A 22,590-nucleotide genomic window follows, 5' to 3' on the forward strand; every position below is an offset into this window, starting at 1 on the left:
CACAAATGTTACAGCAACAATTCCTTGTGGAAGAGTGGCCAAGTGGTTAATGCACCGGGTTTGGATCCTGACATCCTGAGTTCAATTACCGCTGCGGCTCCTTGTGACCTTGGGCAAGTCACTTAGGGGTCCTTTTACTAAGGTGCACCGAAAAATGACCTACGTTGGTTTAGATGCATGTATTGGAGGAGCGCAAGTCCATTTTTCAGCACACCTTCAAAAAAATAGGCCTTTTTTCTTTCTTTGGCCGAAAATGGACACGCGGCAAAATAAAAACTAGCACGTGTGCATTTTGGACCTGAGACCTTTCCACCACCCACTGACCTAGTGGTAAAGTCTCACGCATTAACCAGGCGGTAATGGTCTACGCGTGTACAATGCCAATTACCACCCAGTTAGCGCTGTGCATGGATGCAGGTAAAAAATGAAATTACCGCCCGGGCCACGCAATAGCCAGGCAGTTCAAAATTGGCACGTGTAGGATGCGCGTACGCGGCTTAGTAAAAGGGCCCCTTAACCGTCCATTGCCTCAGGTACAAAACTTAGACTGTGAGCCCTCTAGAGAGAAATAGAAGTACTTGCACATGTGTGATTGTTCTCTGCCTTAAACACTTATGTGTTGCTCTCAGTATTGTATAACCTTAGCACGTAAGTGATGGGCATGCCTGTGAGCCGCCTACGTTCCTCCCACATCCACACCCCCTAGCAGTTACACTCTAAAAGAATAGAATTACGGCATGTATCTGCAAATTAGTGGCATTAGCACCTAACTTATAAAGTTACATGTGTGACTCTATTTTATAACCTGCACATGCAATTTTGCACACCAAGCAAAAAATTGTGAGCACATTATAGAATGAGTTTAGTGGATTAGCCCAGGGACACAATGCCTTCCACCACTAGGCCACCAGTTCCAATTAAACGTGTCAGTAGTGAATAAAATTGCTATACATTTAAAAAGGTTTGCTTTTAGTAGCCTACGACTATGTGGAAGGATTAACAGGCCTCAGCCCAGTTCCCAATTGTAGGCACATCAAAGGTTGCTATCTTTATAGGTATCCTATTAGGCAATGGCAGTCTCAGCTGAAAGAAATCTACTCTTTACAAGCTATTTCCAAAATCTGGTCCTCCAGCACCCATACAGAATACATCTGTAAATCTAATCGTCCATGTCCTAAAAGCAAGACTTGTTAGGTGCACACAAAGCTCACAATTGTGAAGCCCCTGCTTTAAAGAAAAAAAGAAAACATGGAAGTAGCAGCAGCCATTCCAGAATTCTTTTATGGATAAACAAAGGAAGTCAGCTTTCATTTACTGCTTGTATTTCACCATTCACGCACACTAAATCCATTAGAAAGGGAAAATAATGTAGGCGTACAAAAAGCTATTTAATAAAATGGAGCCGTGGATATTCATGCCAGAAGTATCTACTGAAATGCTGGTTCCTGTAAAACAGTCAATCAGTGGTGTACAAGAAATCTCATTCTTTCATCAGAATATCACACCTTCTCTAAACCCCTTCTCAATGACAGTGAACACTACTCCTTATCCCGATCGATGAAAGTATGTGATACTTTACTAAATCTCAGATGTAGGTGAAAACATATTTACTGATAAGTGCCATGAAACTGGGGCAGACTGACAGTACTCTAGGCCCCCAGGCAGTAAGGGTCATTGGGGCCCCAGGCACTGCCCACACCACCACCCCGCTCCCACACTAGTATGCCCTCCCTGATCCTACCTTGAAGGGCCCTGGTGGTCTAATGGCCTCTCACTGCCACTGCTCTGCCCAGCATCATCACTGTGTTTTCAAAACAGCTGCTAAGATTTCCTGTGGTAGTCTTGCGGGTCTCGGCAGAGAAGTCTCAATAGCCATTTTGAAAATGCAATGGCACTGGGCTGAGTAGCAGCAGCAGGCAGGAAAGAGTGGTGTTCTTTCCTGTCCCCAAAGAGGCCACTGGACCACCAGGGCCCTGCAAGGTGTTTTTGACAGGATGTCAACACAGAAAATGTTCTCCTTAATATGTTTGCTTTTTGGCCACCGTTGCTGTTTGACTTTTTATATTTTTAATTCTTTAGGTTCTCTTCTGATTTTTTTTTCCCTTTATGTTTTGTTCTTTTTAACATCAGGTACCGTTGTACTGGTTCCTGGGATTTTTCCACTCTGTTTTATTCCATGTTGAGATATCCACAGATCTATCAGGCCTTAGTGTTGCAAAAAGCGGACTAAAGATGTCAACTGATAGGGCTGTTTTGTCCAGATCAGAGTCAAGATCTCCCTCCAGATGTTGCATGAGGATCCCAGTAAGAGATGGAATGTTGCTGCTAATTGGGTTTCTGCCAGGTACTACAGACCTGGCTTGGCTACTGTTTGGAAAACAGGATACTGGGCTAGATGGACCATTGGTCTGACCGGGCATGGCTACTCTTAAGTTTTGCATAAAAAAAAGTTATAAGACCATTTCCTCACTGTACTTTTCTGTTACTGTAGTTCTATTATATAAAACTATATAGAGATAAATCACTTAAATCAATCAATTCTATGGTCTTTATGGCCCCAGTCCTTTACAATAAATCACATATATAATTTAAAAATATGCATGCTTTAAGCACCTCCATGCACTGGCTTTAAATAGAAGAGATCTGGATTTTTTTTTCCAAGTTAATATCAAATTTAAAATAATAAAATGGAAGAGATGAAGGACCAAAATTAAACTATAATAGAAGCAACTGCACTTGCACAACTACAAAATTTTTGCAGATCACTACCTTTTCTTTGGACCAGTGAATTCTTACTGAATGTTACAAAAACCTAAATTCAAGTCAGGAATTTATTAATAGATCTGCCGTGCTAGAACTGGTCTTACAAACTGCTGACTCAATCAGGATGAGGAAGGAGATAAAAAGGAACTCCCTTTATAAGAGGACCAAGGTCTCAACACAACAGCTACTAATAAGTACAAAACCAGCATCCTACACAGATAGGCAACTGGCACTGAATAAGAGCAGATGTCTTAACCTAGGTGCCCACATTTACATGCATTATATGCGTTATTATTATTTAGAACACTTACATAGTGCATACCTTCAAGGGGGCATACACAGGAGTGGAGCATGGACAGAGCATAACTTACAATATACTTTGTTATGTGCATCCCTGCCACAATTAGGCACCCACATTTACACTAGCTCTGTAGCTACTACAGTAGCGTAGCCAGAGATCTCAATTTCTGTGTGGGCCTAGAGGTGGACTGGGCAAGCACAGCCCTCACATTTTCTCTCCACCCACTACACTAACCCCCCCCCCCCCCCCCCCCAAGTGGTTTAAAAACAAATACTGTGGCTGGCGGAGATCCCAAAGCCCCGCCAGTTGAAAGCCCCTCCCCCCCAGAACTGTCTCACACCTGGGGCAATCAGCAGCACATCTCCAGCCGATGACCATCTGCACAAGCTCAGTTCATGGGTTTCAAGTAGTTGGGGGGCCCTCCAGAGGCGTGAAACTTGTATGCGCTGCCACTGGGTGAACCTGAACAGAAACTAGCTCACCCATGCCTACACCACTGGACTGATGTAACTGCAGGCACCTACATGTTAGGTACCCCAATACAAAGTTATGCTAATATTCGGTAACAGAACAGACGTGCCTAGCTTCCATTTTAAACAGGCACCTACCATGTGGCTTATGGGACTAAACAGCGGCACCCTGTTATAGAATTGCCCTGTAAGAGTGCAGCAAACTAGCAGAAACTAGTTTCTACAAATATTTTATTTACTGTTATCATACACCTATCAGTTCCAGGTCTATAAAAATAGAAACCGAGTCCCCTATAGAAAAGAACTGATATACTAGTATTAGTATATCTACAGACATAAATCCAATGTTGAGCTGGTGGAATAGCTAAACTTGTTTACTCTCTAGCACACTCAAATCTACTAAAGATAATACAGGAAATCTTCTCCCCTCAACCTTCCAAATTAGAATCTGACTGACTTTCATATTGGAATCTGGCAGGTTTTCAGAAACAAGATGTACCACGAGGTTGGCCCCAAGTGTACTACATGCCTGGAGAGAGATAGGTCAGCTAGATCTAGCCCCATGTGTGGCACAACAATTTCCATACATAAATCGTGACAGATTAGTTTTGCTCACCACGCCTAAACTTGACACGGTTTTATTTTACCCCAAACAAACCACGTTACCCTTGCCTGTCAGTTCAACCGGCCTGGGTTCCGAACAGCTGATGTCAGGTTTCCTGCACGCGCCTGGCATCAGTGCGGCATCGCAGCAGCCCAGGACTCTGAAAACACCAATGTTCTGATCGGAACCATCAAAAACCATTACAAAGATTAGGGGAAAAGGCTGTGGGCTCAGCAGGGTGAACACCAGAGAATATATACCGAGCAGATGCTGCTGGGCAGCGTCATTTGGAAGCTGGCAGCACGTTGTAAACATGTCGATCTGAATGCCAGGTTCACTCACCCCGCCGGGCTGCCCGGCGATTACTTACGGTCAAAAGGAGTCCAAGCATCGCTGCTTTCTTTCCGCCAGCGTTTGAAGTCAGCAGGGCTGAGCGGCGGTAGCCGGCACCGACGCCAGAGGAACCCATGTCCGAGTCAAAAGCTGCTAAAAAGCGGGAGCCGCCGCACACGGGGATGGAGACCGGGCGAGCCCGCTGCCATGGAACAAAAGCCCATGGAAAGAAACAAGAGGGGCGCTCAGAGGCAACCCCGTTCAGAGCGGGTCGGCGGCAGCGTCTCCGGGTGTAGGATTGAGGACAAGGACTCTGCCCGGGGCCATGCTGAAAGTGAGGCGCAGGAGGACAGATGCGCGTCCCCGCCGATTCCGCGCCTATAAAACAGAAACCGGGCGGAGCAGGTAAGAAAAGAGCACCGGAGGCGGAGAGGAGGAAATAAGGGCGGGGCTTGTGCGTAACGTCACAAAGGAGGAGGAACGAACTCCCCCCACCCCGCGTTCGGACTGTCTGGGGGAGTGCAGCAGCCTGCTGGTAACCGACCTCGTATGACCCGGCATCTTGCTTCAATACAGTTATGCCACAGAGTAGGCGGGTGGCTTCTAACGGCAAAGGATGAGAGTATGGTATTGGTACAGAGCGACTGTATAAATCTGTCAAAGTGGGGCTTGCTAGCCTGTATGTGTGTACATAAAGTAATATGAAGTTTATTAACCGCCTCTAGGTAGGGATTCATCTCTAAAGCATTTACAACTGGTGAAATAAATTAATTGTACTTGGAAATGTTATCTCTCTTCTTTACAAAGTAGAAGAGCCAGCTCTGTGGGTGATGAACACCCCCAGTATTCAGCAAGATTCTTCAATTTGTGTCTAGGAAGGGGTAGTTGATATTTGGCGCCTAAGTGCTTGACAATATGGGTTTTTTTTTTTGTGTTTTTTTTTTTTTTGGGGGGGGGGGGGGGTTATTTTATTTATCAAAGGTCACTTTATTGAGCCAGCAAGAACAAACATATACACAGCGTCTAACCACAATATAGTGCTCGGTTCCAGAACAGCAAACAAAATACAAACCTTTGAGTGATAAATACAGAGTAGACACTGAAAAGGTCTGAAGAAAGCATCCCCTGCTCCAAACTCAAATATTTACTAGCCTTGTCCAGATGATTTCTAACCAATTACTTGCTTTTTGACTGCTTCTACAACTAGAGAAAAGAGAGGACAAAATTATGCTAGGAGAGCAGACTGCAGAGCATTGCAGAGTCTGTCCTGAGCAGGAGCAGTGCCTTCAGGGAGTAAACAGGGACACTTTTTTTCATACCAAGCAACCTGCATTACAATTTAAAGCGCAAGGGTATTCAGCCAATCAGATTGTTCCAGTGCTGGCATGTTTCCAGCCTGGAATTCTCATGCTATCTAGAGTGAACACTGAGTGAAAGATTTATTATAAAGCACTTACAACACTAAAAATAAAAAAAATGCTATACAACAATAGGTGAAATAGCAGGTGTGTCTAAGATTGTTGTTGAGCTCGCCAGTGCTGATGGACAAGCTTGTATGAGACACACTACGTTTTGCTGCAGCAGAGTTTTACTAACTTTAAAGAAGTCCCAGAGGTGATAATGTGCCACCTTTCACTCATGAAAAAAACTAGCATAGGAGACACAAAATAATAAGTGTAAAAATACTTTATTGGATTTATACCCCACAATCATCTGAGTCAAGAGTAGCTTGCATAACATTAAACGGATATATAAATACAGGTCAAGGGTACATGATAAGGCAGTGAGCAGGTAGACTTGTGGATACAAGATTAGGGAAGGAGACCTAGTAGAGGTCTCCTTGGTATTAGTTAACAGAACTAGGGTAGGAGAAAGGAGGACAGATCATGTTGTGATTATCAGAGATGCCTTGCAGCTCAGATCTAAGTCACATCTATCAACAGGAATTTCGTGTATAAAAATGTTTGCAGGACTATAGTTTCAATTTTTTACAAAAGCTTTCATAGGTGATATTGTGTCATATGTCTTTAAGCAATCCATTCCACCATTTGGCAGCATTATATGGAAAGCTGGTGGTATGGGCTGATTTGAAGACCACCCCTTTGCAGCTGGGGAAGTGATCAATTAGGTGGTCTTTCAGCTTCTCCTTGAGATGTGGTAGCAATAGCTCTACTAATGACATCATATAGCTTGGTGTAGAGCCATGTACAAATTTTGAAAACTGCTCTCGTTCTTCTTGGTAGGCAGTGCAGGGACTGCAGCAGTGGTGTAGCATGGTTGTATCTGGATATGCCGCAGTAGTTTGTACTGTTTGTAGCTTTACATAAGAACATAAGTATTGCCATACTGGGACAGAACAAAGGTCCATCAAGCCCAGTATCCTGTTTCCAACAGTAGCCAATTCAGGTTACAAGTACCTGGCAAGATCCCAAAACAGTACAAAACATCTTATGTTGCTTATCCTAGAAATAAGCAGTGGATTTTCCCCAAATCCATTTTAATAATAGCTTATAGACTTTTCTTTTAGAAAGCTATCCAAACCTTCTTTTAATCCTTGCTAAGCTAACTGCTTTTACTACATTCTCTGGCAACAAATTCCAGAGTTTAATTACACATCGAATGAAGAAATATTTTCTCTGATTCGTTTTAAATTTACTACTTTGTAGCGTCATTGGGTGCCCCCTAGTCCTAGTATTTTTGAAAAGAGTAAGCAAGCGATTCATGTCTTGTTGGGCAGACTGGATGGACCGTACAGGTCTTTATCTGCCGTCATGTACTATGTTACCATGTTACTATGTTACCAGTTCCACTCTACTCATTATTTTATAGATCTCTATTATATCTCCCCTCAGCTGTCTTTTCTCCAAGCTGAAGAGCCCTAGCTGCTTTAGCCTTTCTTCATAGGGAAGTCATCCCATCTCCTTTATTATTTTTGTCACTCTTCTCAGTACCTTTTTTAATTCCACTATATCTTTCTTGAGATGCAATGACCAGAATTGCACACAATATTCGAGGTGGGGTTGCACCATGGAGAGATACAAAGGCATCATAACAGCCTCATTTTTACTTTCCATTCCTTCCCAATAATACTTAACATTCTATTTGCTTTTTTAGCTGCCACCACACATTGAGCAGAGGGTTTCAAAGTACCATCAATGATGACACCTAGATTCTTTTCTTGGTCAGTGACTCCTAACGTGGAGCCTTGCATGGCGTAGCTATAGTTCGGGTTCCTCTTTCCCACATGCATCACTTTGCACTTGCTCACATTGAATGTCATCTGCCATTTGGACACCCAGGGCCAGATGCATCAACCAAATGTAAAAAATTCAAAAACGTTAAACTCCCTAACGAATTTGAAAAAACGAAGCATGCACCAAAAAAACAAGTCGCACCTATTCGGTGCGGTATTGAAAAGTACAATGTATCAAAAATTCGTAATCCCCGTCGGTAATCATCCCCTAAATCATGCGCAGAGCAGCCAAGCGTTATGCTGGCTGCTCTGCACATGCCACAAACGTCAGAACAACAACAAAAAAAAACCACAAACACGTGGCTCCCCGCTCCTCCCTGCATCACTACAAAACTAAACATACCTCAAAAAAGGATTGGGAGGGGGCAAAGGCGCTCGTCAGAAGCGTCCTGTATGGATGGCCTTGACCCCCCCCCCTGAGATCGCCGCTGTTCCCTGCTTCCGCCCTTTACTAAATTAAAAACTGAAAATAAAAATCTAAACTTTTGCAGCGCCGGGCCCCCCCCCCTCCCTCGAGCTTCTTCTTTCCCAACACTGCCCCGCCCCATGAGTTCATCGCCGCCGTTCCCCCCCTCCAACGGACCCCCCCCCTCCGCTTTACTGGCCGTGCAGCGCCTCTTACCTGTGTGTGAAGGCGCTGCACGGGATGAAACAACGGATCGTCGATCACTTCTGCCTTCACTGACGTCTCTCTCCTTCTTCCTGTGCCCGCCCTCCTCTGACATTTAGGTGGTAACCACTCATTTTCAGCAGTGATAACTGGTTAAGTGCTGCTGAAAATTTGAGCCTGCCATGAGTGGGAAAGCGCGGGGTACAAATGTAACAAAAAAACCCGATTTAATTGGTCAGTGGATATCTCTGGCCAGTTAAATCGTTTTGAATATTGATCAGTTGGTGAAACTGAGTCTAAGGTACTGAGCCCTAGTCAATTTTCAAAGAGGCTAATTTTAAAAGCATAACTCTCAGAGGGGTCCTTTTACCAGTGGCGTAGCTATGGGTGGGCATGGGCTCACCCATTCTTGAATTCTTGATTCAGGTCCACCCTGTCTGCCCCACAAAAAAAAATTAATCTGCAGCCACCTCGCTTTCCTGTTTCCCACCCCTGGATCCGGCATTTGCCCCCACCTTCCTCCCCCCCCCCCCCCCCGATCTACCTCAGCGTCTTCACTGGTGGCAGCAGTAACACACCTCTGCTGATGCTTGTGGCCAGCCCCACAGGCTTCCCTCTGTTGCAGCCTGCCCTCACTGACGTCTCTTCCTGTTTCCTCTCTGGTGTAAGTAACAGATGTATATCGCTGCTGGTGAAGGGGCAAATGCCAGATCTGGGGGCAGAGGGGAGAGAGGAAATTTTGGAAGGCTCATTCATTTTAACTGTGGGTCCACTAAAATGAGAGGTCTGGCTACATCACTGCCTTTTACTAAGCTGCAGTAAACAGTGGCTCTTACGTGGGTTTTTCCTGAGTGCTAAGACCATTTTTTACCACAGATGGAAAATGGCCGATTTTATATTTTTTCCCATTATTTATTTATTTATTGCATTTGTATCCCACATTATCCACCTCTTTGCAGGCTCAATGTGGCTTACAATTCATCATGGGTACTGGAAATAGAAGAGAATATACATGTGCTTTTACAGCGGGTTATGTGTTACATGGTGGTGAAATACATGACAGTGTTAAAGCAAAAGACATAAGACAATTCTGGAAGTTTTAGAGATTGTACAGTTACACATGTTGATTTTTGTGATATGTCTTGTCGAAGAGAGAGGTTTTCAGTAGTTTGCGGAAATTGGTCAGTTCATAGACCGTTTTCAGGTTACGTGGCAACGCGTTCCATAGCTGCGTGCTCGTATAGGAAAAGGTAGATGCGTGCATTAATGTCATTAGCATGCGGCCATTAAAAAGGAATTATCTTACCAATACCTAGTTTGTAGGCATTAATAGCTCACATGGTAAGCCTGCACTATCCAGTTAGTACATGGTAATGTGGACGGCCTAACTGATTAGCACAGTAATACCTACTCTCTGCCCCCCCACCCCCAGACATGTCCCCTCCAACAAAAAAAAAATATACATTTTGTAGCGCACACAGATTTGGAACTTACCATAGAACGCCTGAGTGTGTCCTGTGGTAAACCACTTTAAGCTATGGTGAGCACACGCTAGCACTTTCTAAAAAGAATTCAGATTTAGAGACATAAATTCTTTAAATATTGGGCCCAGCAATTCTATAATTTAGGTGCTATCATTTGCCTGCCCCTTAGTAAATTTGGTATAAAAGTGAAGGGTATAATGTATATCATACTAGTGTACATTTACACTATGAGGAAAAGCTAAAAGACAGCTGAGGAGAGATATGATAAAGGTCTATAAAATACTGAGTGGAGTGGAATGGATAGATATGAATTGCTTGTTTACTGTTTCCAGAAATACAAGGAATAGGGGACACACAATGAAGTTACTAAGTAACAAATTTAAAATAAACCATAGAAAACATTTCTCCACTCAACATGTAATTAAACTCTGGATTTAGTTGCTTGAGAATGTGGTAAAAGCAGTTAGCAGGATTTAAAAAGGTTTGGATAATTTCCTAAAAGTCCATAAGCCATTATTAAGATGGACTTGGGAAAATCCACTCTTATTTCTAGGCAGGGGCGTAGCCAGACACCCAATTTTTGGTGGACCTGGGCCCAAGATGGGTGGACAGAACTCCACCTTGTCCCACAAGTGATTTGGTCTCTCCCTCTCTCACCTGCATGCCATATGGTTCTCAAACATACCCCCTCCCCTGCATACTTTTTAAATAGCAGATTTTCACAATAATCTGGCTGTGAATATGCACTGCTCATGTTGGCCCCACAGCCTTCCATCTGATGCAACTTCCTGTTTCCACATAGGAAGGAATACATCAGAGGAAAGGCTGTGGGGCTAGTGCGAGCACTACGTATCGGTTGCTGCTCGCTGCAGGTGAAGATCTGCTATTTAAAAAGTATGCAGGAGGGACAGTTGTTGGGAGTTTTGGCTGGTGGGGCTTGGGGATCCCTGCCAGCCACATCATAGGTGTGCTGCTACTAGGTGGGCCTGAGCCCAAAGTGGGTGGGCCTGGGCCCACCCTTTGCTACGCCACTGTTTCTAGGATAAGCAACATATAATCTGTTTTAGTGTTCTGGGATCTTGCCAGGTACTTGTGACCCAGAGTGGCCACTGTTGGATACAGGATACTGGGCTTGATGGACCTTCAGTCTGTCCCAGTATGGCAAAACTTATGTTCTTACCCATGAAAGTACCAGCAAGGCGCTTAAGCACTGTTTTGCAATGGTGTGCATAAGTAATATAGGGCCCTGTTTACTAAGGTACACTAGCATTTTTAGCTTGTGCTAATGCTAGAGATACCCATAGGAATATACAGGCGTCTCTAGCACTAGTGTGCACTAAAAATGCTAATGTGCCTACAGCATGGCTTAGTAAACAGGGCCCATAGCATGTAAATGCAAGGGGCGTATGCATGGGAAGACTTAGGCAGGGCTTCCACTTAAACACACACATGCATCCCCAGGCAAACTTTTGTCTACAGCCCCCCACCCCATAGTCTAGCACTCCTATCCCAGTCCAGCAGCTCTGCTTACCATCCTTCCTAGAGATAAAAATCAGCATGAATGGTAGAGCTGCAATCAGTCTATGCTGTTGTTGGCTCTTTCGGTCCCACCCGCTCAGAAAAAGGAAGTGGCATTAAAACGAGGTGGCACTGGGAGAACCATCAGCATTTCAGCGGTACGGACTGATGGCAGCTTCCTGCCTTTATGTTGCTTTCTTATCCCTGGGAAGCAGCTGCACCAGGGGAAAGAAGGGAAGGAAAATGCTGAGCTGGAGCAGGCCCTGTGCTTATGCCCTTTTGCTTATGGGCCTCATGTTAAGCTGAGTTTGCCAATAGGTAAAAGCAGCCCTACTGATGTGTATAACTTAAAGGATCGTGAAAGTTATGTGTATCCCTACTGCATTTTTGCATCCACTCTATGGCTGGTATAACTGTGAATGCCTAAATATGAGGCAAGTCAATACCAGGTTATGCTAGTATTCTGTAATGGAATCTAGGCACCCAGGTGCCATGATAGAATAGATTTTCACTTGCATCCCTAGGGCACCTAAATGGAGGCACCCAGTTGTAGAATTACCTGCTTAACAGCTGCTGCTATTGGAGAATTGCCCTATCTGTGAATTTTCAGTGAGATTATACTAAAATCTTACAGGCTGTCTCAAAACTATCCAGATAAATCACTATGAATAAAAGGTCCTAATTTTTAAAATGGCCCTTGGAATAGACCTTAAATTGACTGAGTAGAGGTAAATGGAGTTCACACTGGGGAGTTCACTGTAAGGTTTGTGCGTTAACTTGATATTAAGAATGGGCCTTCGGAAGGATGTGTCTCTTTTTGTTTTTAATAGATAATTCTAATATCTACAACAGTATAAAATCCTGGAATGTGCCTAAGGAAACTTAAGTAGGGAGTTTAATACTGGTTGGCTGTTTTGGCCCTATTCTACCCCCCCCCCCCCACCCCCACACACACACACACACACTTTTTTAAAATGTATTTTTATTGCCAATGATGAAAGGTATAAGGCAATAGAATATATGTTGACAATTTAATTAGTAATAGCATGATCCAGTAACATAATAATAATAACCAGATTGAATATACAAATCAACTAGATTACAGTGGTCCTAAGAAATAAAGGTCCTTCCCCAGTGGTACAGGTGTTCGCTGAGTAGGAGTATTGAAACTCAGTACCTCCTCATATGTGATGTTTTAAAATGTTGTTTCTATTAAAATTACTGGCTTTCCCCGATTACTTCTTCAAACAATTGCATGTATCTTTGGAGTTTTTAATCATCTTTGACTTTCTGATTATTGTAATCAGTTGTATGTACACTTTAGGAAAGGAGAATAAATTGTCTTGCAGGTAAAGGAAGAAAGACTCTTGTCTGTTTCCACAATTTTTTCTTTGGAAGTTAAATGGATTGATTATTTTTTTTTGAACATCAGTGAAGTAATAAAACCCCAAAAATGTAGGTGTCTTGTTTGTGAATCTGTAATATTTTTATTATGACTTTTTGTTTATTTTTTTATGAACAAAGTTGATTGTGTCAGTATGAAGTATTAAGGGGTCTTTTATTAAAGATTAGTGCATGTTATCTGCAGCAGAGCCCAGAGTAATAAAATGGGCCCTGTGGTAGATAACATTAGCTAATCTTTAGTAAAAGAGCCCCTTGATTTTGTTTTTCTGCTCAATATTAAATTAAAAGAAATCAATTTCATATAATGCAAAATTTTCATCATTTATCCTGCATACTGAGGTGAGAGTCAGATCAAACTGAAGAAGATATTCTACCATAAAACAATTGGGATTCCCAGTCTCATTATTACATCTGGTAAATTTACTCTACTCCTATAAATACCAACCCACCACAAATAGAAAAAGAAACAAGTGGAGTGGACAAAGAAGGCAATTAAACACTATTAACACTACTATAGATTTGAACTTTGTTTTGTTTCTTTACTGATAGGGCTTCTTTTTGTTATAAACTGAATAAAGATGATTTTTCAAAAAATAAACACTAGTAACACTTTTTTTTTTTTCCTGAAGAAGCCTTTTACATGGAAAGCATCACAAAATACATACTGATTCTCTGAAAAACTAATTTATTTATTTAAAACAACTTATGCCCTGCTTAACCCTAAGGGCCCCTTTTACCAAGCGGCAGCAAAAGGGGCCCTGTGGTGGTGTCGGTGTGCAGGTTTGCTGTGTGCCAAGGCCCCCTTTTACCGCCGCCTGTAAAAGATATTATGGGCCGGGAACAGAAATGGTCATGCTGTAAGTGCAACACTTGCCCACACCCCGCCATTTCCTGGGGGAGCCCTTACCACCTCCTATTTATGAGGCGGTAAGGGCTCCTGCAGTAGCCCGGCTGTAACCATGCAGCACACGGCGCTGCCCGCGTACCACCAGGTAAGCCCCCTACACTACAAAAATTTTAAAAATGACGTGCTGGAAATGGCACATGCTGGGGGCAGGGGTTATCGTCAGGTTCCTGCGGTAGTCCCAAATTGGCGCATGGCAAGCCTGCATGGAGCTTAGCGCGCCTTTGTAAAAGGGCCCCTAAGTGGCTTACAATAAAGCTACGACATACATAATTTAATAAGACATACAAACACATAACATACCCAAAAATAACACACTATGTATCAAAAATACAAAAGTGAATACCCCTACTAACTGCTGCAAAGTTGTACAAAATCTAAGACATCTTTCACTTTCCAATCATAAGTTGCATAAAGGATCATACCACTGTAATGCCTGACTCAAATATCAAAGACACTTACAAAGAACAAGTAAATAAAAGGAAGTCCCCATAGCACCACCTGTGTTTTGTTCAGAATGAAGGACTTTACACAATAACATCTGGAAATATATTCTACTGTATATAATGATCCATAGCAAGCACCTGTGTTTTCTTTAGAATAAAGGACTTTCTACATGTTGGAATATATATTACCATTATGTGGTTTATAAAGTAGAAACCATCAACAAAGAAACCATGCTTAGTTTATCTTAGTGTGATAGGAGTGGAAGAGTGGCCTAGTGGTTAGGGTGGTGGACTTTGGTCTTGGGGATCTGAGGAACTGTGTTCAATTCCCACTTCAGGCACAGGCAGCTCCTTGTGACTCTGGGCAAGTTACTTAACCCTCCATTGCCCCATGTAAGCCACATTGAACCTGCCATGAGTGGGAAAGCACGGGGTACAAATGTAACAAAAAAAAAAATGTTAGTTTCAAGTATTGTGAACCATGGGCGTAGACGGGGGGGGGCGAGGGGGGGCAATGCCCCCCAAACGCAGGGCCGGCAACAGGCAGCTCTCCCTTCACCCCACCCTCTCCCCATTCCTTCTCCTCCCCCCCTGGCCCCCCCGTGAGCCGGCTCTCCTCCCTCCCTCCGTATCCGTCCCTCACCGACCTGATCTTCGAATCCTTTGCCTGCCCGCTAGGCGCTAGCGCTCTCTCCCCTGCTGGTTCGCGCTTTAAAAATGGCCACCGAGACTTTTCAGAGGCGGCCTCGCGAGAAGTCTCGGCGGCCATTTTGAAGCTGTGAACGGCAGTGGAGAGTCAGCGCTGCTAGCGGGCCGGGCAGGTGAAAAATTCGAAGATCGTTGGTGAGGGACGGATCCGGAGGGAGGGAGGAGAACTGGCTCGCTGGGGGAGGGGGGGGGAGAAGGAATGGGGAGAGGGCGGAATGAAGGGAGGGGAGAGGAGGGTCACTGCTGGACTAAGTGGATGGAGGGCAGGGGAAAGGAGGGCCACTGGGTATGGGGGCAGGGGAGAGGAGGGTCACTGCTGGACTGGGTGGATGGAGGGCAGGGGAAAGGAGGGCCACTAGGTATGGGGGCAGGGGAGAGGAGGGTCACTGCTGGACTGGGTGGATGGAGGGCAGGGGAAAGGAGGGCCACTGGGCATGGGGGCAGGGGAGAGGAGGGTCACTACGGGACTAAGTGGATGGAGGGCCACTGGGTATGGGGGCAGGGGTCACTGCTGGACTGAGTGGATGGAGGGCAGGGGAAAGGAGGGCCACTGGGTATGGGGGCAGGGGAGAGGAGGGGTCACTGCTGGACTGGGTGGATGGAGGGCAGGGGAAGGAGGGCCACTGGGCATGGGGGCAGGGGAGAGGAGGGTCACTACTGGACTAAGTGGATGGAGGGCAGGGGAAAGGAGGGCCAACTGGGTATGGGGGCAGGGGAGAGGAGGGTCACTGCTGGACTGGGTGGATGGAGGGCAGGGGAAAGGAGGGCCACTGGGCATGGGGGCAGGGGAGAGGAGGGTCACTACTGGACTAAGTGGATGGAGGGCCACTGGGTATGGGGGCAGGGGAGAGGAGGGTCACTGCTGGACTGAGTGGATGGAGGGCAGGGGAAAACAGGGCCACTGGGCATGGGGGCAGGGGAGAGGAGGGTCACTGCTGGACTGGGTGGATGGAGGGCAGGGGAAAGGAGGGCCACTGGGTATGGGGATCAGGGGAGAGGAGGGTCACTGTTGGACTGGGTGGATGGAGGGCAGGGGAGAGAAAAGAAATACTGGACATGGATGGAGGGGAGGAAAGAGTGAGGAAGGAGATGAGATGAGGGAAAGGAAGAGGGAGGAAAAACTGCACATGGATGAAGAAAATAGGCAGAAGCTGAGGACCAGAAATGAAGAAGAAAGGAAGAAAGACAAATAAATGGAAAGGGAAGCCCTGGAAACCGGAGTGAAGAGGACAGATAGCAGCAGAATCAGATACTCGCACCAGCATGATCAGAAAAACAGTCACCAGGACAACAAAGGTAGAAAAAAAATCATTTTATTTTCATTATAGTGTTTGCAATATGTTCACTTTGAGAATCAGGTGCTCAACATTAAAAGTTTATATTTACTTATTTATACCCCCCCCCCCAGGCTCTCTCCCCGGCTATAGCCAGCTCTGCAATTTGGGGGGGGGGGGGGGGGGCGCAGAGGGGGGCGGGGGGGAGAGCCTGTTGTTAAACATTTGCCAGCACACCACTGCCTGTTGCCAAACCCGCTGCCTCTCTGATTCAGTGGCTATCCATTGGCAAATGAACACTGGTTATTCCCAAAAAAGCCAGCTCTTGCTCCCTTCCTCCATATTAGCATAATTTGCATATACATATATGCAAATGAATATGCTAATATGCCCCGCCCCTTCCTTTGCCCCCCCCCCCCCCAATGAAACAGTCAAACTACGCCTATGTGTGAACGCTAAGTAGTTAAAAAAAAAACTACAACCAATGGTATATATGTCCCTAGCATGGGAAGAACTCTTTAGTTAGGGTGTGCTTGAATAGTGTTCAAATTAAAGAGAAGAGCTGTGATTGGCTCAGAGACTTCCAGGTCTCTCAGCTGAGTTGAACGCACTGCCAAAAAAGATGGTTTTATTATTGCAGGGGGGGAATGACAGCCGAAAATGGACGGGTTTTTTTTTGGATGGGTGTCCTCAACTGCACTGTCCTCTGTCGAGCCGCATTGGAGGGGTGAGCCGCGCGGCATCTTTGGGCGGCACCAGGGGCGTCAGCCCAGACAACAGACTTTTGGGTGGGCCCTAGGCAAGAATTGGGTGGGCACCAAGGGTCTCTCCCCCCCACCCAAACAAAAAAAAAAACAAATTCTCTCAGCTGGTGGGGAAAACGCTTCTTTCACCCTTGGCAGCAGGCATGCACTGAAAACTGAGCATGCACAGTTGCCAGTGTTGTGGAGAGTAGCATTTTTCGTTACCATCAGGGGGAAATCTTCAGCATGGTGGTGCTTGGGATTCCCACCAGTTACCACTAAACAATGTGCTTACTGTTTGGGTGGCCTGAGCCATAAATGGGGGTGCCCTGGCCCACCCAAGCCACCTGTGGCTACGCCACTGTGCGGCACAGGGAGGAGTATTTGGCATGCGCAGAGCAGCCAGCATAACGCTGGTTGCTCTGCGCCATGCTCCACCGGCTGAGTGGCTGACTGTTTAACGATGGAATAGAGAATGCAAGTGAGCTACAATCAGCTCCGATTCGCTAAGGAGGCTGTTCTCAACTTCCGGTGCCTGAGGCTCAACTCTCATGGTGAAACCAGTCATAGCAGGGAAGTAAATCCTATCTGAGGACTTCACCCCGGAGCTTCTGCGGGCCACTAATGGCAGGAAAGCAAGTCTCATTCAAGTGGGGGAACAAGACAGGGTGGAAGGCGGTTTGTCTGAGATTGTTTTCTCCCCATTTTTGAGTGTAGCAAAAAAAATAAATATAACTATAGAAATGTAGAAATTAAAGACAGAAATGATAAGAATGTTTGGTTCATAACACGGAGTCGTCTTTAATAAGTTGGCACCCAGATCACAAGATGTTATGAAATGATTATATCCATATTTAGATATCTTCATAAGAACAAGTTGTTGACCAGAAAAGGAAATTACACAATAACTTGCAATAGCTAAAACGGAAAGATGGGCACCTGACCCGGGTAGATTCAGAGAGATTGAGCAAGATTAGAGAAAACGTCCTCTCAATAGACTGTACTGGGGACCAGATGGTATATAAGGACTGGTCACCCAAGCATATTTCGGAGGATACTCCCCAACGCATCTAGCGACGCAGAGCTCCGGTCAGCTGAATCCAGAATTTGTCCTGATGAATGTATCTGATTAAAGGTCTGATTTGGTAAAGATAAAAAGACTATTTCTTTAACTACACTGTTTCTGTCCTTGCTTCAATTATTCTCTATCTTCTATCCTGTTTTGCAAACTAACACACACACACACACAAGTAAGATTTCTCACTGAACATAAATAGTCCAAAGATTCATTTAGATCCAAAGAGACAGAAAGCTGTGGTCATGGAATAAGATTTGAACTGAGCCTTCTGATGCTCCTCCCCAGCACCAATACCCATGGGAAGGGATGTGCATTGGAATTCAGGGAGGCGCGTTTAGAAAGATATTCGAAGACCAGACCCTCTGTACACCTCCGTGTGGAAGGATCCCACGGGGGTCTATAGAGGGGTAGGTTAAACAATATATATATATATATATATATATACTGGCTCTGCTTACTGGAACCAATGGGAGTCACATGGGATTAAGAGTGGGATAGGGAGGAGAGTTAGTGGGGTATTGGGGGAAGGAATTATAAATGGCAAGAGACGGAATGTTATGTATTGTATTTATTTCCTGAATACTGTTGCATCATTTTGATTTTTTTTGGCACTTAATTCATGGAGAGTATTCAGTGAAGGCTGGAGGGAGGTAACAGGAGAGAGAGAATGGGTGAAGGCAGGGGCCCCCAATAATAAAAAAAAGTTAGACAAGCCTGCTGTACACCTGAAGGCCAAGAATTCTTTCTGCCTTTTATCTTAGAACATAAAAACATTGCATCCATTTTCCAGAAGTAAGAACATAACACTAAATTCCTATCATGCTCTAGGAAACTATCAACCTTCTTTTCTCATTCACAACTTCAAGTGAACTCTCCAGAAAAGCTGTTAAATTCATAGCTCCATGAGACAGATCTTCCAAACTCCTCCTTCCTGATGTCCAAGATAGATAATATGCCTTGGTTATAGGTGGCAAATTGAAAATTCCAAGACTTCCATCATAGTAACATAGTAGATGACGGCAGAAAAAGACCTGCATGGTCCATCCAGTCTGCCCAACAAGATAAACTCATATGTGCCATTTTTTGTGTATACCTTACCTTGATTTGTACCTGTCTTTTTCAGGGCACAGACCATATAAGTCTGCCCAGCACTATCCCCGCCCCCCAACCACCAGCCCCGCCTCCCACCACCGGCTCTGGCACAGACCATATAAGTCTGCCCAGCACTATCCCCGCCTCCCACTACTGGCTCTGCCACCCAATCTTGGCTAAGCTCCTGAGGATCCATTCCTTCTGAACAGGATTTCTTTATGTTCTCAGGTATTTTTTGTAACATTGTCAGAGAATTTATCACCAGAGACTTAGGAAAATTCAAAAGCCAAAGATTTAAAGCTCTACTCCCATTTTACAGATATTCAATTTTCTTCATCAAGCCTAATTTAACAAAGGCTTGAGGCTTAACTGAAGACTGAAGTTCTTTAAAGTCCATCTCTACCTTATTCATACGTTGTGTCTTCTGGATTTGAGTCTTCATTTGCTCCTAAGCCAAGCACTAACTTTCCTCAAACCTTCAGTCACTTTAGCAGAAAGATTAGATAAAGAGAGTTCTAGACCTTGGATGGCTTCCTTTAATGCCTTAAGGATTCTGTGGCAATATCCCTCGGCTCAGATCTAGCTTCTAAGTGATCACTCTCCCTCCATGCGAAAACTGACAACCCGGCAGTACTCATGTTGGTCTGCAGACTTCATGGTGGGGTGACAATGCTTCCGGGTTCAGGTAGCACCACCCGCTCTTCAGAGCTCAACAAAACCCCTTCTGCACTCGTCTCTGATAACACGGGAGAAGCCAAAGATTGTACTCCCTTCAATGGAATGACTCTAAAAGCTTCAAGGGTAGGCTGAACTGAGAGAGGTATTGAGACAGTGGAAGAGGCAATCCCTCCGAATATGCCCTGTCTCTTCTTCCCAATATTGAGTGGAAAAATCAAAAACCACTCCACAAGGCAAGAGACGCTCAGTAGCAGCTGTTCATGGCACCATCTTGGATCTCATATAACAATAAGAGATTCCAATTCCATCTATATTAGATAGACCTAGAACCTCCACAAAATATTTCCTAAACAATATATCTGGCTAAAGCATAACAGGAAAGCTTAAAAACAGATTGCTCAGTATTCAGCTGGCGGTGGACAGTGCTTTTTTTTTAATGCTGACCACTGCCAGCTGAATTAGGCTTCAATAGTCAGTGTACCAGTATTGAATATCTAGGCTCTGCCCACCTTCTGGGCATTAATGACTGAATGTGTTATTCACCCCACTACCCAGTTAGCTGACGTGGTAGTGGGCTGAATATTGATTCCCCCCCCCCCCCCCCCCCCCACAAGAGCATCGCCCTCCTGCCCCCAAAGCATTTCTCCCTTCTGATGACCCCCTCCCATCCCCTTATAGGCACCCTGGTGGTTTAGGGTAGTCCAGGAATGAGTGATACCCACTCAGTCCTGCCCATGCCGGCTTCGAGTTCAAAATGGCTGCTACAACCTCTAGCGATAATCTCGTGGTTGAGGTCATGACAGCCATTTTGAACACAGAGCTGGCAAGAGTAGGAGCAAGTAGGGATCACTACCCTACACCACCAGGGATGCTTTCAGGTAGGCACAGGGAATCTAAGGGGAGAGGATTATCAAGGAGGTGGGGGCTTAGAGAGGGTGGCTCAGCAAAACTAACCTGCCTGATATTCAGCCCACTACCCAGTTAGCTATCTCGGTAAAGTTAGGATACCTTTTTTTCTGTCCTAAGTTTAGCTGGTTAGCTAACCAGGTAACAGGCTGAATACTCACCAGCCGTTCAGTTAACTGCCAGCTCCTGCCTGAACTCCACACTTGGACTACTTGGGCACTACCCAGATAAAGCCAAGTAGTGCAACTGAATATGCCCCAGATGGCTCGCTGACCGTAAGTTAAGCCAGGTAGAAATATTGTTTGTATATTTCCATTACTTATTATAAGCATTTACTTATTTGTACCAGGGATATCACTAAGATCCTGAATAAACACTGGACCTGCCCTTTAGCATTTGGACCATTTCAATAACAGATGTTTCGTCATTGCTCGTAAGAGAAGTCAGAACCTGTGGGATTTCGTTCCATCAGCCTTACCTAAGATGAAGAAGGAGGCTGTTAGATTGCCAAAAGGACACTTCAAATGTTGTACCTGCTCTGTGTGCCAGGAATGGATAGTAATTCAGGAACAAGGTATGCATTGAAGACAGTTGACTAGCTGGTAAAAATAAAGGTGTGGTTCATGCAGGTATTTGCCCTTCCAATTTCTATTTATCAGCAAGACAAAGATAGAATTAAATAAGAGAATTATTGAGCACAGAAATGTGATCATCAGAAGAGTTGTTGATAAACCCTTGGTCTCACACTGTACTGAGAAAGGCACCTTTTTGAGGTCTATAAGTTTTTGGTGTTATCCAAACCCGAGTTATCTTGGAGAGTGGTGACCTGATTCCCTGTTGTTAAACTGGAGAAAAAGCTGATTTTTTAAATTCAACATAATAAGTCCTAAGTGTTTGAACCAGGAATTGGATTTCTGTGTTTTATTGGGTGCCCTTTTACTCACTCTCTACAATAAAGGCTTTTACTGCACACTTTCATCGTGTCTGTTTCTACATCTTCCATTCTACTGGGAATAGCGGACCACTTGAACCATCTGCTTTTTAGGGAGTAATTTTATAAACCATTTCTGTGTGTAAAACAGTGATTATACATATAAATGTGTTCTTACAAATCAGGAAGGTAAGCCTTTGTGCCGCAGCCGGACCCCGACTGGGCAGAAAAGTCCCCCTGCCAGGCGCAAGGTTGGAACTGAGGCACAGCTGGAACCTTGGCAAGAACTGAAGCAAGGCAGGAATGTAGGCTGTAGCAAGGCAGGCTTGACTGAAACAAGGCGAGGCAGGCTTGGCTAGAGGTGGAGACAGGCAGGGATGGAGCTAGAGGCAACTAAAAAGCAGAGCTGGAACCAAAACCAAAGGCACTGCAAGGCAACCTCATTACAAAGGCAGTGGAAAGGACCGTACCACTGCCTTACATAGTGTTCCAGGGCTGACATCTGCATGCAAGGAGACCCTGCTCCTGGTGGGGCCAACTCAGCATGGCCTGCATCCTAGAACGCCACTGAGAGCAAGCAGCGAGTAATGCTGCAACCCCCCCCCCCCCGTCCCGGTGTCCTGAGGTGAGTGTGCTGCCCAGCCTCAAGGCACAGCCAGGGCCGTTACAGTACCTCCTTCTCAAAGGACTACCTCTCCTTGATCTGGGTTGCTGCTGAGGGGCTGCCAGCGATGGAACCTTTTCAGGAGCAATAGAACAAGGACTAGAAAATTTCCAAGAGTGTGTCTCAGAAACCGTAGACTCTCCTGTAATCAGTGATGTCCTGGACCATGAACACATCTGGTTCTTTGGGCACAGTACATGTAATAGGAGACTGTGGGAGTTCCTTCGGTAGGTGTACCACCATGACCTGGGTCTTGGATACTGAGAGCAAACAGGTTTTTCTCTGAAGAAGCCTTCCTCACAGAGGGAGATCTACGGCATCCTTATTCTCCCGATGCGGAGGGCTTATCTCTGCTTGCTGCTCAGGGCAGATCCTGGCCAGAACCCTACTAGTCTGGGGCGGTTCATCGAAATGCTGGCCATAAGC

At 45.1% G+C, this 22,590-nt stretch overlaps 1 protein-coding gene across 2 annotated transcripts in view; it reads right to left on the reverse strand.

Moving 5' to 3' along the window:
• The window catches only part of TNFRSF21 (TNF receptor superfamily member 21), a 199,361-nt gene extending 194,527 nt beyond the window's left edge, over positions 1–4,834 (reverse strand). For both annotated transcript variants that reach the window (XM_030198788.1, XM_030198787.1), the window contains exon 1: positions 4,509–4,834. In XM_030198788.1, the coding sequence (XP_030054648.1) occupies positions 4,509–4,607 (99 nt within the window). In that variant the 5' untranslated portion in view covers positions 4,608–4,834. The remainder of the gene's footprint in view (positions 1–4,508) is intronic.
• Between the last annotated feature and the right edge of the window lie 17,756 nt (positions 4,835–22,590).

Source organism: Microcaecilia unicolor, chromosome 3, assembly GCF_901765095.1.
Source record: "Microcaecilia unicolor chromosome 3, aMicUni1.1, whole genome shotgun sequence".
Classification (NCBI taxonomy): Eukaryota; Metazoa; Chordata; class Amphibia; order Gymnophiona; family Siphonopidae; genus Microcaecilia; species Microcaecilia unicolor.